The sequence below is a fragment of the Egretta garzetta genome, unplaced genomic scaffold (assembly GCF_000687185.1).
Source record: "Egretta garzetta isolate BGI_Z169 unplaced genomic scaffold, ASM68718v1 scaffold35, whole genome shotgun sequence".
NCBI classification, from domain to species: Eukaryota; Metazoa; Chordata; class Aves; order Pelecaniformes; family Ardeidae; genus Egretta; species Egretta garzetta.
Genome location: NW_009259730.1, coordinates 728,516 through 744,132, shown reverse-complemented (window position 1 = coordinate 744,132; position 15,617 = coordinate 728,516). Strand labels below are relative to the sequence as shown.

The window sequence follows — 15,617 nt, the reverse complement described above, 5'->3', positions numbered from 1 at the left end:
TGGAAACTGTATGTGTTTCTAAGTCTTAAATATGTGCTGGAAGTAAGGGGCTGTAATGGGAATACTGCATTTATTTGAGCTTAGTTTGATGTTAGGAATTCCTTGTTAATGAGTACTTGAGTCAACATCTGAATATTTTCAACTTCTGATGAGAAAGGTCTTGTTCTGATATATGTTACTACTCCTGCTTTTGGCAAAATACTTTCTGAAATGATCTCATGAACACTTGAAGGAAATGTGTAACACTAGGAACTTTTTATTAGGGATTGAAGCAAGAGCTTTTGGGGGTTCCAAGTATGTCCTTCATGTCAGTCCTTAGCCTCGCCCATATGGCAGAAATGTCACCTGTGTCCTGTATGGGAATGTGTTTGCTCTTCATTATTATGGTTGTTATATTTTAGGAGAGAGGCCAAGGATGAGTTTTAATGTTACAGTTGCACTGGTAAAAGCAAATGGATTTCTTAGTTGTTTGTCCCTCCTACTTCCTTTATATTTGATCTTTTCCATAATCATGTGGCAGTAGGGTTGATAATTTACATATATGATAAGATGGGGGGGAAAAAAAAAAAATCCCCCCCTTTAGCTTTCTGATAGGAATGCTGAACTGGATGAATTAAGTTAGCTAGCTTAACTGCCCTCCTCTATATTGATACAGCCTTGTGATGAACCAGTTCAGCCTGAAACTTACAGCTGAAAAAATCCCCACAGATTGTTAAGTGGTTTTGGGCAGGATCAATTCTCTGAAGTGATTCATTGCTTCACTGTGTTTTCCCATGAGCTTCATTCAATGCTGGCTAAAGGTTGGGAGTGTATGTGTGACTGAGGAGGCTACAACTGCACCACTCCAGACTTGAACTGTGATAGAAATCTGATTTAACAGCTAAGATGGATTGTAAAGGCATCTAGTGTGATCTGGCTCAGGCTGCTCAGTTGTTACTTTGACAAGGCTTGTGGGAAAGGTGTGGAGTGCTCTCCAGGCTGGAGGGGGCTGAAGACTCTTTCAGACCTTCACAGTGCGAATTTTGTAGTTAGTTGCAAGACGAGAAGAACAAGAATTTTCCTTTGTGCTGCCCTTTTATCTGCTGTACCGTCATTTATGAAAATAAAATGCAAAGGAGTTGAGGGCTGTACTGTGGGGCATTTGGTAGCCCATACTCAGTGTCCTGCCTGCACTTACAGTCTAGCTTGCCTGGTGGTGCTTCTGGTTTAGAAATGCAGAAAATGACACGAAAAGTCAGAGCAGGCCCAGAATTGTAATGTCTGTTGAAAATGTCCTTAATACTTTTTTAAAAGCAGATGGCTTGAGGGAGCAAGTTTCACAAAGGTTCTACAAAGGGAGATCTGCATTTACACATTAGTGAAGCTCAAGTTCTTGCTTATGGTAAAATGTAACTTTGTGTGTATTGCAGCCCAATCAGATTTTAGTGAAAAGATCGCAGAGCTAGCCCTTCACTAGAAAGGCAGGCTGGTACACATAAGTCTAACAAAAACTTGGTTTTCTTGTGATTAATAATTTTTGCTTCTCAGGAGACTAAGATTTTTTTTTTGAAAAACAACAGAACCACCAAAACAAAAGTAGAGACTTGGGGATTAAAAGCAATCATGTATCATTAAAGAAAAAAGTGAAATTTGCCTGTGATGATAATTTTTTCTAAACACATAAAAAATAAAGGCACCCTGTGTATAGCTCTCACAGTTATATGGAATTTCAACTTTAACTTTCAGTTAAATACTGCTGTTCATTAATTGTCTTGCTGGACTTTGGTGCTGCCTTGTCCTTTAGGCTTGGTTTTGACCCCTTGCATGAGCCTGGGAATCTTTCTTTGGTGTTTTCTGCCTGATGGCTTTCTTGGAGAAGTTGGTATTAATGGGAGGAAAATTATTTTCGCTTTGTGGTGTTATCCAAAAAATGCTTTTAAAGGCTCATTTTAATAATAAATCTGTTTCTTTTTTTGAATATTATTTTCACTGGTAACAGCCTACTTTCATGTTTTCTAAATAAGCAACCTCTCCACACCAACAACTTACATGCTTGCCAGCTGTTTGTAGTTCTGTGATAAACACTAGGTCCATGGACACTGAAAGAGTGCCTTGTTGGGATTTTTTTTTTTGAGGCAGCATGCAATAATCCACTATTTGTCAGGCAAAACTCTCATGCATAATTCTGAAATTAGTATTTAATACTCAGAAGACTTTTCTGTTTTTTAAACAAGCATTTAAACGTGAATCAGAAATGCTGGTGTTATTAAATTGACTTAATTTTTAATTGATTAATTTTAACCAAAAGTTTGTCACTCAGGAAATGCAACTTCAGTAGCATTCTTTTAAGATAAATCAGTTGTGTGATGCTGTTTGGAGAACAGGGGAGTTCTAAAACCATTTCTTTAAAAAACAAAACAAACTTCAGATAATCACACTGTAGTATTAAAAATGAAAGGATATGTTCATTTTAGATGAAGTAATACTATGCTATCCCTATCAAGTTTCTTGAATGCTCTTACAGTGTACTGGGGTTTTCTTGGTAACTGGTGACTCCTTGGAACATGAGATGTCACGTGAAAGCCGTATGTGGTTACTATAGGCTTTCTGTGCAAGTTGAGTACGTTGTACAGGGGAGGGGGTGCAGCAGTGGTAGGGCATGGATGTTGAGCACTTTGTTACTCTGAGTGGATATTCTTATAAGCTAAGGTCCTGCACTATGTTTTCATCAATCTGCGTAGATAAGCCTGATGTTGAACATGAAGTAACTTTTTGTTCTTGCCTTCCCCCCACACCATTTTTGATACTCAGGTGTTATGGACTGTAACCTGAAATGGATGATGGAGAGGTTTAGAGAAAACAGTAATCTTTAAAGGAAAAGAAAAATGTCAGAGAAATACTAATTTACGGTAACTATTTTAACTCTGTTATATTCCTTAACAAAGCCTATTTTTTTCCTTTTTTAGTTCACATGAGAGATCCTAATAATCAGCTTCACATAATTAAAAATTTGAAGATTGCTGTCAACAACATTATTACTCACCCACCTCAGCCTGGTGCCATTAGAAAATTTTTGAATGATGTTGTGTCTGTCAGTCAGCCTGCTGAAGGACTAGTAGCTAATGTGATCACAGCTGGAGATTATGATCTCAACATTAGTGGTATGTAATGATACTGTATTTTTTTAACTTAAACTGGATTTTACTGTAAGGTTTCTAATCTTTCTGAGTTGTTGAACTTAATTAATAATTCTTAATTCAATGTTCCCTAATGTTGTAATTCTTCTGAACTTGTGTTAAATCATCGTATTATTTTGATGTGTAAAATACTTATGCTCTGGTTGTGTTAATAGCTCATCAAGTGAGAGAGGTTTTCTTGTTACAAAACTGATACACTGACTTGTTACATGTGATTGAATAAATATCAGAACTTATTTATAGTGTTGATAGTAATGTACAGCTTTATGTTCAAGTTAGTCCTCTTGGCTTATTCTGTTTGTGTTTTTTGTTTTTTTTTTTTTTTTCTTTTTACTTACTGCTTAATGCATAGAGTTCATAAAATTGTCATGAAAAGTTTAAGGAAAAAAGTTTTTGAGGAAAGGTGTGTGATTCCTCATCTTGGATTTTGCCATGAAACTCAGTGCTTCATATTTTACTGTCAAAATGGCTAGAATATTCTAAGATTTTTTTTTTCAGATTTCCAAGGGATAAGGTATTGTGAATAATACTAAATGAGACCTGATCTTGAGAGCCGATAAGATTAAACTCTTCCCAATTAAGACCCTAATCCATTAAAGCCTTTGAGTACATACTTAATTCAAAGCATGTATGTGTTGCCCTATTTAAACATGAGTAATTTATTGTACTTAAGTTCAGCGTGCAGTGAGGAGTTTGGCTCTGCTGTAGCAAAAGACTGACAGAACTTCATGAGGATTAGTAACTGGTGGTGTAGTATGTTGGTTTTTTTTATGTTAATGATGGAAAAATTATGTAATTTACATCTTTGATACCTGATTTATAAGCCACATCCTCAACTTGATGTGAAATATTCATAGTAAAGGAAAAGACTTGGAGCCTGGAAATTCTAATTTTTGAGAACTGTTGGAAACTGCACCCTTTTTCGGTTTTCATGCCCTCGTTTATCTGTGAAATTGGTGAATTGCCATTTTTTTCTGAAATTTTTTTTGAGGGAAAGTTTGCTTCAATTCTAGAGACTGGAAGATGCTAAGAAAGCAGAATGGTTTCAGTGAAAAGACTTTCCGTAATGTTTCTAACAATCTCAATTTAAAAGTGAGATATTGGAAGAAGGGAAGAAAAATAGTGGCTATATCAAGCCATGCTTTGTAGTTGTAGAATCAAGTAACTCTCCTTTTGTTTTTGTTATTTGCTGCTGGAGCCTCAGGTGTACAAATTATCATACCTGACTATCTTCTGTGTCTCAGTGATTAGGTTATTTCCATTCAGATTGGCTATATGTTTATTTGGCAGAGGGAGAGTTATATAAATTTAAGATCATACAGGACAAAATCATGTAACAACTTCGTAGTTGTTTTAGGGCTTTAGAACAAGACACTGGCACAGTGTTCTTGATGGTGAATCTTGGATCCTATTACATTGTAGGAGAATGTAAGGAAGTCTCTAGCTTGTCAGGTAACAATTCCTTTTCTACTTAGAAAACTATGAGTATTTACTAAGAAGTTTATTTTTTTCAACTTTGTTAGAGCATTTTATTGAAAACCAATGGAAGCATTAATTCTTGGCAACAAAACATAATCTTTTGGCATGGAAATGTGAAAAACCCTAATCTGTTCTTTAATTTGCAATTTAATTTTTTTTGGTGAATTCGTTTTCTAGGATAGCAATACTAAAACATATTTCCTTAATCTTTAATGATGATCAAGTGCAGTCTGTTTTGAAGGAAGACTCAAACATTGTTTATGAAGCTCATGTACGAGTGTTTCTGGCACTGGGATCATGATCCTGCTTTTTTTCTTTTTTTTTTTAGAAAAGTTTTGGAACTGCTGTGGTAAATTAGTTTAATTATTTGTAATCCTTCTTTGTTACACCTGTTTAATAGTCTCATAGTTCCATAATCTTGTACTGAGAGACCTGGTTGATTGCTGAAAGGGTGCTTGTTTTCAGCCATGCCTGCTTCTCCCATGTACTGGAACATGTGGAGAGTGAGGAAAAGTGATCCCACTGAAGACTTAAATTTTTTTTCTTCTCTCAGAAATGTTTTCAGCTGAATCACTTCCTTGGCTATGTTTATTCAGTGCTGCATGATGCTGATGATGGCATGCAGCAGTGCAGGAGTGTGATGGAGATAAGGGCGAATGTTGGGGCAACCACTTTGAGCAGCTAAAGTCTTGAGTTACTTTAACTGTAGTACTACAGGCTGAGAAATCTCAGAAATTAGTGTCTTACATCTATAGTATCTTCCAACTAGAAAAGTAGAAATAATATCTAAATATAACTTAATTCTTTACTACTTCATAGATATCCATTTTTATTCAAGCCCAGAATTTGGGCTGAACCAGAAAGTAATATTGAATTCTATTAAAGTACACTGTCAAATGTTGAGGAGCCTGAAATGTTCATGATTAAGGTTAGCTGGAATGAAATGTCTTCAGTCCCTGATGGGCCTGCATGGCATAGATTTTCTACTTCATGCTACCAGAGTGTAAAAGCCAATAGTGTGTTTGCACCTGACCCTTTTTAGTATAATAATACCATGTTTTTTCTATCAGATCGCTCAGTTAAAGCTAGTGTTCCTTGGTACAGTAATTGGAAAGAGACACTGATGGAACTGAACACATCCACGTTTTATTCAGGTATTTTTCGTGGTTGGTGCCAATTTGCCAAATTGCCCTTTATTCCTTTTCCATGTGCCCCATCCACCTTTCCTTACCATCTGCTACAACTGTTTAGCACTTTTCTTGGCGTAGATGTGTGTTCCTCCATTTTTTTCCCCCTAAATGAAAAATTGTTGGTGATGGTTGTCTAATTTTCCTTTTAGTCACATTTCTACTCCTTTTAATCTAAATCACTTGGTCTTTCCATACAGTCAATAAGTGCAAAGTGGTGGTGGGAAATGACCTGATGCTTTAAAAGCACTGTCTTGTTTGATCCTATGGACCTGCATACTGTCACTGTTCTGTATTTAAAATATAAACACTTTCTGCTTCTCTACAGAACTTTCTTCTCAGGATATAGTAGCACTTTTCAAATTGGAACTAAATGCTGATTGTACTTAGAGCGCAGATGCTTCTGCTATGTTGACATTCTTTCTGGAGTATGACTTTCTTAAAAAAGAAATAGGTTTCTAATACATTTTCACCTAGTTTATAAGACTCTCTGTTACCAAAACAGTGGTTATTGACATCTCAACTTACAGTGAAGCTCTGTGGTATTGGCTGTAAGAGGCAGTTTTTGATGTTTTTCAGTTTTAGGTATTAACAAAAGTTTATGCCTTCGGATAGTAATAGCTATCCTTTCAATAGTTTCTGTTCAGATGCTGCTAAATGCCTTCCTTGCTGAATGTGCTAGAGTACTGGTATCTGAGAAATTAATCTCAGGTAGCTAAAAAGTACAAAACCTCATGAAATAGACTTTTCATTCTTAAGCTGTTATTTATGAATATTACTTACCAGTTTTTTTCTTAACGGTTTCTGAACACAGTAACAAGTTTGCCTAAACTTCAGTTCTGCTTGTTTAGTGTACTGGAAACTTACTGGGAAAAATGCAAAATGTGCAGGTCTGTGTACCTAAAATGACACAGTATTGCTGTGAACTGCTGTAACATGTTATGAAATGTTATATCTGTGAACACTTAAATATTGTTTTTGTTTTGAATGTGGTGCTTGCTTATTAAGTATCTATTATAAACGATTACAGCCCTGTGAATACTCTTGGGTAAATACTGTTAATGTGTGTTGTGCTTGTGTAGAGGACATCCAGTTGCCTTTGTAGCCACTTCCAAGGTTCTTAATAGGCTGAATTCTTATTCAGGGAGGGCGGGGAAAAAAGACTGCCCCACAAAACAAAGTAGTACTTCCCTGTTTGTAGCTGTGTCAGATTTTTAAAAAAACTTTCTTCTGTTGTTCAACTGTAAAACAGAAATGGAAAACTGAAAGCAGAGCTTGAAACTAAAATGCGGTTGAAATTTCTGCTTTAAGTAGTTTAGTGTTGTTTGGTTTGAACCTGAGTTACTACAAGGCTTTGTTATACATGTGAAAAATATGCATATGAGTCATTTTCTTATGGTTTGTTTTTAATAACAAGCTGTGGGTTTTTTCCTTAATTTAAATAATTAATTGGCCAAATAATTGGCATATTTACCTGTAGGACTTGATAAAGCCAAGAGCTTTTTATATCCTAGATAAGTGCTCAGAGAACAGTTGCTAGAAAGGCTATAACCAAAAGCCAGACATTTGCCTCTTGCTCATCTTTATTATGTGAGATGTACTGACTGCTAGACTGAGTTCAGTTACGAAATGTGGCTATATCTGATTTCTGTGTGGATGAAGCTGATGTACGATGGCCCGACAATGTAGGATTAAACAAATGCATTCATTTAATGCACTAGAAAATTATTCCAACATAAAAATGAAACTTAATTTCCTAAAGTTAGCTAGGAAATCAAGGGGGTTGCTTTTTTTTTTGGGGGGGGGGGGGGGAGGAGAGGGGCAAGGGAGATTTACAAAGCATTAGAAATTCTTATGCAGTTAAATCAAGGAATGTGTTTTCTTGGGGCTATACAAAGAAAATAAATACCTTAGGTGTTTTATTAGTGCATTTTTTTCTGTACTAGTTATTGTTTTCTAGTTTGCAGTTTACACTGGATTCTAGCTAACTTCAGTGTGAAATCAGGTTATTGGAAGTGGAATGCTTTTTGTTCTGGGGTCTTTTTTCCACCCAAGGGAAGGAGTTGCAGAATTGAGATGGCACGAAACAGGCTTGAAAGAAGAAATAATACTTCATTGCTGAGCTGATAGTTGGAGTGGAAAGAAACAGACAAGATTTTTAAGTTCATGTATTCTTTGGATATCCCAGACATGCCTGGTTTCCCTTGGTTTGTTACTCTTGGAAAAATGAAATCCCTATTGTAAAAGGGTGCTTGAACATGGCAGGTTAACGTAAGGCATTAATGGCACAACTTGGATCTGAGCTTTTATCTTTTTGGATCTCTGCTTTGCCAGCTGACTGCTGAACTGTTTATTTTAGCAGGGCAGAGGAAGGGGACTACTGTCAGGCCAAGTCACAACACTTGAAAAAAGCTTAAGACAAACTGGCAGGATAGAGTTTTGGTAATCCTTAGTTCCTCTACCTACTCAGAAATTAATTTTGCTTTTTGAACAATTCTTACATCTCTAGTTGAGGCAAATTCAATGACTGTTAGAAGAATTTTGATTTGTTTTTTTCTTTCCCAGGTGTGTGTGTTTAAAGGGGTGGTAAGGAACAGTTACTCTAACAAGGACTGAATACATGTGAGCCTACACTACTGAGGAAGTTGGTGCTTAAGATACTACTCAGTTTCACAGGCTTTCAATCAAAGTGTTACTGTTTCTCCACACTTGTGTGTATTTTAGAGGCTTTCTGCTCAGACTGTTCCCCCTTCTTGCCCCTGCCATGCAAACCTTGTCAGACGAGTTTGCAAGCTTCACTTTTAGGTGTAGTCTTTCACATTTCCTTTTCATAAATGAGTAAACAGAAGTTTTTCTGAATATTCTAATTTGTCCTATCTTATTGTGTATTCCAGCTACTACTCCTTGGTTTGAGTCTTACAGAGAGTGCTTTCTTCAGTCCATGCCTGCATCAGATCACGAATTCTTAAACCACTATGTTGCATGTATCCTTTGAGTGTTACAGACCTCTCTAGTGAAGGCTGTTACAGCTGGCTGCAGAAGTGTAATGTAGGAGACTTTCAAATTTTGCAGTAACTCTTTTTGCTGTTATGACTTGAAATATATCTTTTTTTTAAATATGTCTAACTATACAGACTAATTTCATAAGGAGGGCAATGTTTTCTTTGTGGTTAGTGGTGTGGGTTTTTTTTTTTTGAACCAAACCCTTTTGTGTCAAAGTAAACTCTAAGCTAATACCTGTAAATGAAACTTCCACATCCTAAAATGCTTTCTGCTGTAGCTCCTTAGGTATCTGTTGATGGCCCCTTATGTACAACAGTGTGTTTGGGATGCACCTGCTGCTTTTTATAGCAGAGGTTGGAGAGGGTGTTCTGGAAAAATGGTGAACTCTGGGCTATTTTGGACAAAAAGAAGTCTGGAAAGATGCCTAAATGCTTTCTTTTTTTTTTTTTTTTTTACCAAAACTTAGGCCCATTTTTCTTGTCTAGAGGGAAAATAAAAATATGCACCGTTTCATGATATAGCTGGTGTTTAGCTTTACAATAATTATAATGCTACTAACACCTACTCTGTTCCTAACTCTTTACTGTACTTTATCATTTCAGTATGGTGGAACAGCTACATTAGTAGCCATTAGAGAGAACCATTTATGGAGAATTAACTTGGCAAAATATTGATTCTGGCCTTTGACCCCTGAATTTTAGTAACACTTCAAGTACAACTTGTTTTCTGGCTTCTCTGAATTTATGTCTTTGGTGAACAGATGTAGGAGAGCAGGATGTTCCCTATTAATGATTGTGTAGTTGCACTGAGGTAAAACTCTGAACACTGCTGCTTTTTACTCAGAAGATGTTGCTGTGTTTATGAATACTGGCTGTGGTTGTTGCTCAGGTGATGCCTTAAAGTCCCAACTCTCCTTGGAAGCTGAAAACTAAAGTACACTGGGGGTGAATTTCAGTTATATGTTTCATATGTGAACAGTTGGTCTGCATCTAAAATCTTAAATGAACTAGTAGCTATTATGTATTGGCTTAAACTTAGGTTCAATGTCAGAATTGGAGCAAACTCCTGTTTCATCTCATGTCACAGATGTTAGTTAACTGACTGTTTAAATAGTGCTTTCTATTGAGACTAAGGCCAAACTCTAATTGCACATACTTTGTAGTGTGTTTTACAGGCTTAAACATTGTACTCATTTATCTTATTTTACGCACTTACTATTTTATTATACTATCAGTGGTTGTTCCTGGGCTGTTTTCGTAGATGTCCTTAACGTGAATTTAGGTATGCTTGTAGTTTCTTCTAGTGAACCAGAGCCTGTGGAGCAATTTCTGAAGCTGTCTCAAGAACAACATCGAATTCAGCATAGTAGTGAATACTTATATCCCAAGTGGTTTATACCAAACACGCTCAAATACTATGTGTTACTGCATGATGTAAGCACAGGAGAAGAACAAAGGTGGGTCTTCTGCCTTCTGTGAACCTAAAGATGAACTCTTTGACTGAAATGTTTGCATATATAAATTCTGTTGAGATTAGATGGATGCAGCAGGATCCATTAACTAGTATGCTGACTATTATCAAGGCAGACTTTAAGTATTATTTTTAGACCTATTTCTTGTGTTCATATAAAATGAAAAGAATCAGTCCTAGCTTCTTCAGGTAGATGCTTTCTTTGCTAGCTCGCTGATCTCAGAGTCTCAGTTTCACTCTTGCATAAAGGACTGCTTTAAAAATAGGAGTTTTCCTTTTAATCCCTATGGTTAATAGTCTAAAATAGCTTGTTGCAGTGCACACTTAAAATACAATTGGTTTGATATCAAGGCAGGGTAAATGTTGTTTTATTTTTTTCAGAGCTGACTCCATTTATGAAGAGATGAAGCAGAGATATGGAACTCAGGGTTGCTATTTGCTGAAAATAAATTCTCGGGTGTCTAATAGAGGAACAGATGAACAGATACCAGATCCTTGGAGTCAGTACCTTCAGAAAAACACTATCCAGAACCAGGTATTACAGTAGTCTAAAAACAATTTATAAAGTGCATATGAAAGCCTGTTTTAGTTGTGTTAAATTTTGTCTTGGTATTCTGTATGTGTTTCTACAGAATGGGCTAATAGGCAGTCATGATACTTCTAACATAGGTATAACTTTTTGTGAGCGCATAAGATGAATCCTCTCTAAGAACTGTTCTCTGTGCTACTTAAATTGATGGTGAGGAGCACTGAAATACTAGACTGTCTGAAATAGAGTGTCAGGAGTACTGAAATAATAGACATGTGCTTTATGCACTGACAAGAGCAAGTAACCTCAAAAATGTCCTATTCATAGTAACTTTCTACCTTCCTTTTGATTAATTTCCTTCGCTCTTAAAATTTGGGGTTTCCAGGTCTTCTGTACTTCACTAAGTGGTGTGGGTGTGTTGTTTTCTGGGGCTATGTGTAGTTTTTCTGGTAACTTCTTGCAGTCCAGTCTGGTCTGTCATTTGCTAAGATGGCAAACGATAGCGTGTGTTAGCTTAGGCTCTTGAATTCATTTTTCCATAAATGTCTGTATTTTTGGCTTCAGGAGCAAAAAATTCCACCTTGAGTTTGCTTTTGACTGACCTGCAGTTTTAACTGCATCTATTTAAAAGGTTGGTTTGTGGAATCATAGTTCTTTATCAAATCTAGCTGGCAACTGGAAAGTAAAAGCACCTCACATTCTGTAAGCTAAGAGGACCAGTAAGTAATGTTCCACCAAAAACTAATTAGATCTCTTTCTTTCTTCTGTCCCATGTCAACTGTCCAACACAGATGATTTTTTTTTTTTGTATGAGCTTGTTCAGGAATTGCTTTAGGGAGCATACACAGCAATGCCTACAGTAGTGAAAATAAGAGTTGGAGTTGCTTGCTTTAGTTGACAGTGAAGCTGTTTGAGCAAGCCAGAAGATACTTGCTTCGTTTGGTGAATATAACTTTTATCTTTACAATAGGACAGGTTCTTGAAGCCTCACAAACTACTTAAAAAAATAATATACACAAACATGCTTTCTTAATAATTCAGTTAGCTGTTATTAAAGTTAACAACTACTGTTGACTGACTTTTTTGTGTCTACCCTAGTGTTCTTAAAATTGTGATGTTTTTCCTTTTTTTTTTTTTTCTTCTGGCAGGATTGCTATGAAGATTGTCCTTATACTGTCATTTCAAACAAGAGTACTGATCACTTGATATCAGATGGCTTAGACAGTGAAATTAAAGGTATTTTTATAACTTCTGTCAAAACATTGATGTGATAGCATTTATACAGCTGTCTCAGGTCTTGGACAGTAATCACCTGAGCGATCTTTTAGGGACTTCAACATAATAATCTTCTAAATGCTCAAGGATAACATAATCTGTTGTCCATAAAGAAAAATGCTGTTGTGCTGATCTACTGGTGGTAATTGGTAGATGTATCTTCAATGAGGTGGCTATTGATGTATTTGGCTCAGCTTTTGTAAAATTAAGTATATTGTCTGTAAGCACTGACAATTAATTAAAAAGTAATATAGGATTAAGTGGTTAATTTTCATCTTAATAAAAGTTCCAGTTAGTGTGCTCCAGCGTACCTAGGAAGCTGAGGTGTGTAGGTTTTTTGTCCTTGTTTTGGGTTTTAAATCCGGGAATGACAGAGTAGTGGCTTACTTTGTAAGTTGGCTGGAAGAGCTTGCCTTACAATTGAGCTTGTGGATGGCAGAGGACAGTAAGTTAAATTGAGTGCCAATATTTTTAAGTAGCTATGTATGATTCAGATGAGAAGCAGCATCAAATGGGGAAGGTGTGGAGGTACCCCACACTGTCTGGCTTGACTCAGCCCAGATCTTTCGTACCAGACTTGAAAGGCATGGGGAGACCTACTGTATGTAGGAGGGTCTGCAGCCACTTAAAAAAGCGGCTTTCTAGGGCCTTACAGACTGGATGTAGTCTGCAAGCTGCTGTTTGAACTTTGCATGCCCAGCTTTACATTTAGTGAGTAAATTACAGCTCAGCTTTGCTCAGTGCTAGGCAGGGCCAGATAAAGCAAGCTGTTTAGAAAGGAAATAATAAATAAGAGAACTAAAGTCTTGGAGTGAAATGGTGTCTCAGTCTAGTTTGGATAGCTAGGTGCAATAGTGGTCAGCAGCCCTTCTCACTGAACTAAGAGGACTTTGGAGGAGATTTGTTTTACATTGTGATTGCTCGGAAGGAAAATGAATTTGTTTATTTTTTTAACCTTAAAACCTAAGCAGAAAAGAGTGAATGGATCCAGTGGAGCCATTGTAGTATCTGCTGCATTTCCGGCATTTTTAATGAATATTTGACTTTGTTTTTAATGTTTCCATAGTTTTCCTTCAATGCTATTGATACTAGCCAGCATACTTGGGATTCTTTGCACTGTAGTTGAGAAACAAAACTGTACATATTCAGCTGTATTGTAGTTCCTGAGATTCCCTGAGCTTTCTGAAGAATTTCAGGAGTGATGCAGTACTCACGTAGTGCTCTGCTGTCTGCTCAACATTGATCTGTAGTGCAGGATAATCAGTGAGTGGCTCTGCTTAACAGAGTTCTGAGTGAGGCAAACTTTAAAGTAGGTTAATAAAAATAACATTTAAAAACCAAAATGTTTAAGTAACTTTATACTTACTGGGTTTTTTGTTTCAACCTTTTAATAGATGGCCTGTCAAATAACTTTAAGACTCACCCTCTTCAACTGGATCATCCCAGCGGCAGTTTGGATAGCACTGATTACATGAAGGCTACTGCATCATTGCAAGACTCAAAGAAATCAAATTCTGGAACACCTCATGGTGCTTGTTTAACACTCACAGATCACGATCGAATCAGACAGTTCATACAGGAATTCACATTTAGGGGACTTTTGCCACATATAGAGAAGACAATTCGGCAGCTTAATGATCAGGTCAGTTTACTTTTAAAAACACTTTGTGCCGCAATAAGAAAAACAGTTGGGGTATAAATCCAGTTATCCAAAAATCTGTTTTGAAATTATTACTTCCTTCTGTACCTAATAATTCAATGATTTTATTGAAAACTGTAAGTAAATTTAAGAGAAATAGCTGAAGTTATGATTTTTGCTCACTTTGTCTTAAAACAAAAACCAATTTGATAAATAAAGCTTCAGTGCAAGGTGTCTTTTTGGTGAAAGCCTGTCTGAACTGTTATCAGGGATATTTGTCCTTGCTCCTAAAATATTAGTATTTTATGCTTCTGGACGAGTCTAGCATGGGAAACAAAATGTACTTTTTGTATTTTAACATTAGAATGCGCAACTAAAGTTAAGAAATGTATTTTCATCAGTAATTGTCTGCAAAGAAGCTGCATACTTCAATTGCTACTTCTTGATGGGATAGAAATACGTGGACACGCAAAATCATGTAATTCTGTTTTGATCTCAGCAGTTTTTGCAACTGAATATTCTTTGCTTGGGCTAGGATTTTTTTGGAAGTGTGATAGTTAATATCATGCCCATGTTAAGTCAAGGACATGCGTTAAAGTTACAGAAGAAAGCACCTTACTATGATGGAAATAAGTGTTTCACTTTTATATGGTCTTAAACAGCTGGAGAGATGGATTGATTTACATTAGTACAATCAAATTACTGTGTGTAGCATTAGACTTGGACCCAAATATCAGTCTGTTATCTGAACTATGTATTTTGATTGATTTTGTCCATTCAGGTTATAGTTGTAAGTAGAGGAGGGGTTTTCATACTAAGTGTCGTACACTGTAAGGAACACTCCCTGAATTGACTTTTGGGAGTTTGTGTATGCTGACCATGTTTAGGCTTGGAAAGTTTTATGAAGAACACTAAATAAAAAGTGCATACATGAAGTGTAGTAAACAGCCTTGTTAGGAATGTAGTAATACATTCCTAGTCATGGTAAGAAAAGCATGATGTTACAATTTTTAAAATTATCTTTAAAAAGAGATGTAGCTTGCTTAGATATTGGGAATAGTAATTCCCTGTGGAAGTTTTCCTTGTTAGTGGAAATTATCTTAAAAGAACAAAGCTGTGTAACCTTCCTTGCAGGTATGACTAGTACCCTTGACGCTTGAAATTGACGTTCACAGTGTGTAATGCTTTACATGGGTGGTGATGCGGAGAATTTTCTCTCTTGAATTGTGTACTTAGTCTAGATTTTAGGCTGGACTAATACCAGAATTTAGATATTCTGTTAGATCTCAGATACATCAAATGTTTCAGTTCTTAGCATTGAGATGTCTGCAGTTTAGAGCAACAATAGTGAACCTCAGCTGTCTGAAATAGGTAAAGTTGCAATTCATATATTCAGTGATTCATTCTAAAGGAGTGTGCTCTCGATTATTTTGTTGTTTTATGGAAAAACGGAATTTAGGAAGCCTTAATGAAGCTTGGGTTTTTATATTAGTTTAACTTGTATTAGCATATCTCTTGCAATGTAGTGCTCTAATTTAGTGTCTTTTTGCAGTTAATATCCAGGAAAGGCTTGAGTCGATCTCTGTTTTCTGCTACAAAAAAATGGTTTAGTGGCAGCAAGGTTCCAGAGAAAAGTATAAATGAACTGAAGAATACTTCTGGTTTGCTGTAAGTAATTTCAGTCCGTACATTTAGATCTAAGCTGAAAATCTACCTATTTTTTGGGGGGAGGGAAAGTTTGTGGGTTTTTTGATGGTGTTCTGCAAAGTGAACTAAGTCGCAATATTGTAAAAGACTTTGAAGTGGAGAAATCATGAAAAGTACTATCCCTAAAGGCATACAATAAAGGAGTAGCAGAA

General features: G+C 36.3%; 1 protein-coding gene across 6 annotated transcripts in view; it reads left to right on the top strand.

The window, feature by feature from the left end:
• The first annotated feature begins 2,949 nt into the window (after window positions 1-2,949).
• TRAPPC8 (trafficking protein particle complex 8) overlaps window positions 2,950-15,617 on the top strand; it is a 49,642-nt gene continuing 36,974 nt past the window's right edge. For 4 of the 6 annotated variants that reach the window (XM_035894929.1, XM_035894930.1, XM_035894932.1 and 1 more), the window contains exons 1-8: window positions 2,950-3,140; window positions 5,726-5,809; window positions 8,737-8,826; window positions 10,127-10,301; window positions 10,697-10,850; window positions 11,993-12,080; window positions 13,514-13,761; window positions 15,311-15,426. In XM_035894929.1, coding sequence (XP_035750822.1) covers window positions 2,951-3,140; window positions 5,726-5,809; window positions 8,737-8,826; window positions 10,127-10,301; window positions 10,697-10,850; window positions 11,993-12,080; window positions 13,514-13,761; window positions 15,311-15,426 — 1,145 coding nt within the window. In that variant the 5' untranslated portion in view covers window position 2,950. The remainder of the gene's footprint in view (window positions 3,141-5,725; window positions 5,810-8,736; window positions 8,827-10,126; window positions 10,302-10,696; window positions 10,851-11,992; window positions 12,081-13,513; window positions 13,762-15,310; window positions 15,427-15,617) is intronic. The other 2 variants (XM_035894931.1, XM_035894934.1) reach the window with 1 other exon arrangement.